This window comes from Aplysia californica, unplaced genomic scaffold, assembly GCF_000002075.1.
Source record: "Aplysia californica isolate F4 #8 unplaced genomic scaffold, AplCal3.0 scaffold00092, whole genome shotgun sequence".
NCBI lineage: Eukaryota > Metazoa > Mollusca > Gastropoda > Aplysiida > Aplysiidae > Aplysia > Aplysia californica.
In genome coordinates this window covers 117,375-119,111 of record NW_004797362.1, presented here as the reverse complement: position 1 = coordinate 119,111, position 1,737 = coordinate 117,375, and the positions used below count along the sequence as shown (strand labels likewise).

Below are 1,737 nucleotides of genomic sequence, written 5' to 3'. Positions count from 1 at the left end.
AGTAGTAGTAGTAGTAGTAGTAGTAGTAGTAGTAGTAGTAGTAGTAGTAGTAGCAGTAGTAGTAGTAGCAGTAGTAGTAGTAGCAGTAGTAGTAGTAGTAGTAGTAGTAGTAGTAGTAGTAGTTTCATTTACGTTTTCACGAAACTGGACTCTATTTTAAACCAATCATTCTGCCCATCCCCACCCCCACCCATCCACAGGGACCTGGCTCGCCCACTCAACTCAACTACATCGAGGTGGAGTTCAACACAGAGGCATCCAAACCTCCCACCCGCCGGTCACACCTTCACAGTCCTACCACCTACACCAACGTCATTAACGACAATGGAAAGGTCGTTCTACTCACGGACTCCTAGCTCCTGGCTCGGTCCTTTCAGAGATGCTCGTTAAACTCGGAGATCCTGCCTCTTAAATGACCTTACTACAGTGTTGAAAGAGGCGTTATGCCTTAATAATATTGCAGCCCCCCCCCCCCCCCCCAAAACACACACATAAACACTCACACTCTAAAAAGAACTTATAAGAAATTGTAAAGTTGTTAAGGTATAACGCTTCTTATACGCGTGTCGATGTATTTCTCTTTACTCAAACAAACAAACAAACAAACAAACAAACAAACAAACAAACAAACAAACAAACAAACAAACAAACAAGATTGGACTCTCAAGCTCTAACAGTCGATGACGTAGCAACAGACGATGGAAGAGGATCATGGGAAATCGCTTTTATTATCCTGTTGTATATTCATGGTTTTCTCTTTAGGAGAAGAGAAAGCAACGGACACGTTTACATAGGCCATAAAGACGTGTGCGCTCTAGGACAATTTGCACTCGTTGCACAGATGGGAGTATGCAAATGAGACAATGTTTGCCTGTTAGTCTTCTTTATCGCCAAATGACGTCATGCTTCGCCCCTAGCCCTGGATGATCGTTATTGTGTCAATGTGCTTCTCTTTACTCAAACAAACAAACATACTAAGGCGTGCTTTGATTTTAAAATTTTATATTGTGTGTGGAGCTTTTGACAAACAAGGAGTACAGGCGTAAAACAGTGTAAGTCACAGTTTTCAGTTTTTGGAGTCAACTGTTTTTATCTTTTGTTTGGCTTGCTCTCTTATAATCATCAGCTCCTGGTATTTAAAAAACTGCAGTAGTCAAAGAACAACATAAATATGATACAGATGGCTTGAACAACTTTACAACAAATAACACAAAGAGAAAAACTGAGCGGATCAAGAAGAAAGACAACAGGAAGGAATGGGCTGTCCTCGTCGTTTTATGAAAGAAAAATTCTGAAATTATGCAAACTGAGCCCAAAAATGTGAAATTATTCGATTATGTTAATTTTAACAAAGAATGATTAAGGAAAATAATAAGAAATTATGTAAAAAATGATCAAATTTTGCTAAATTATGTTTGGTGTATAAAACCACGTGGACAAAATGAGGTACCATGATAGTCAGTGTCTGCTCCAGACCTGACACCTGAAGAAGTCACAAACTAGTAACATGTAAAACAAAACAGTCCTACATGGAAAGAACAGCAGACGTCTATATTATTATGAATTTTGCCTGTCGTTTAAACATCACTTCTCAAAATGGAATATGGCGGACGCTTACGTGAAGGAAAGGCCGTAGTCTTTCGTAGTTTTCTGTGGCTTTCTGCTGTTTTTCCCCGAGGTCTTGTGTCTGTTATCATGATTGCAAATTTGCCCACTGTCTATTTGTATTTTTATATT

The 1,737-nt window shown here is 39.2% G+C and overlaps 1 protein-coding gene across 2 annotated transcripts in view; it reads left to right on the top strand.

Annotated features, from left to right (window-relative positions):
* Positions 1-1,209, top strand: part of LOC101859089 — a 6,745-nt gene extending 5,536 nt beyond the window's left edge. For both annotated transcript variants that reach the window (XM_035968857.1, XM_005094942.3), the window contains exon 4: positions 201-1,209. In XM_035968857.1, coding sequence (XP_035824750.1) covers positions 201-356 — 156 coding nt within the window. In that variant the 3' untranslated portion in view covers positions 357-1,209. The remainder of the gene's footprint in view (positions 1-200) is intronic.
* Positions 1,210-1,737: the final 528 nt, after the last annotated feature.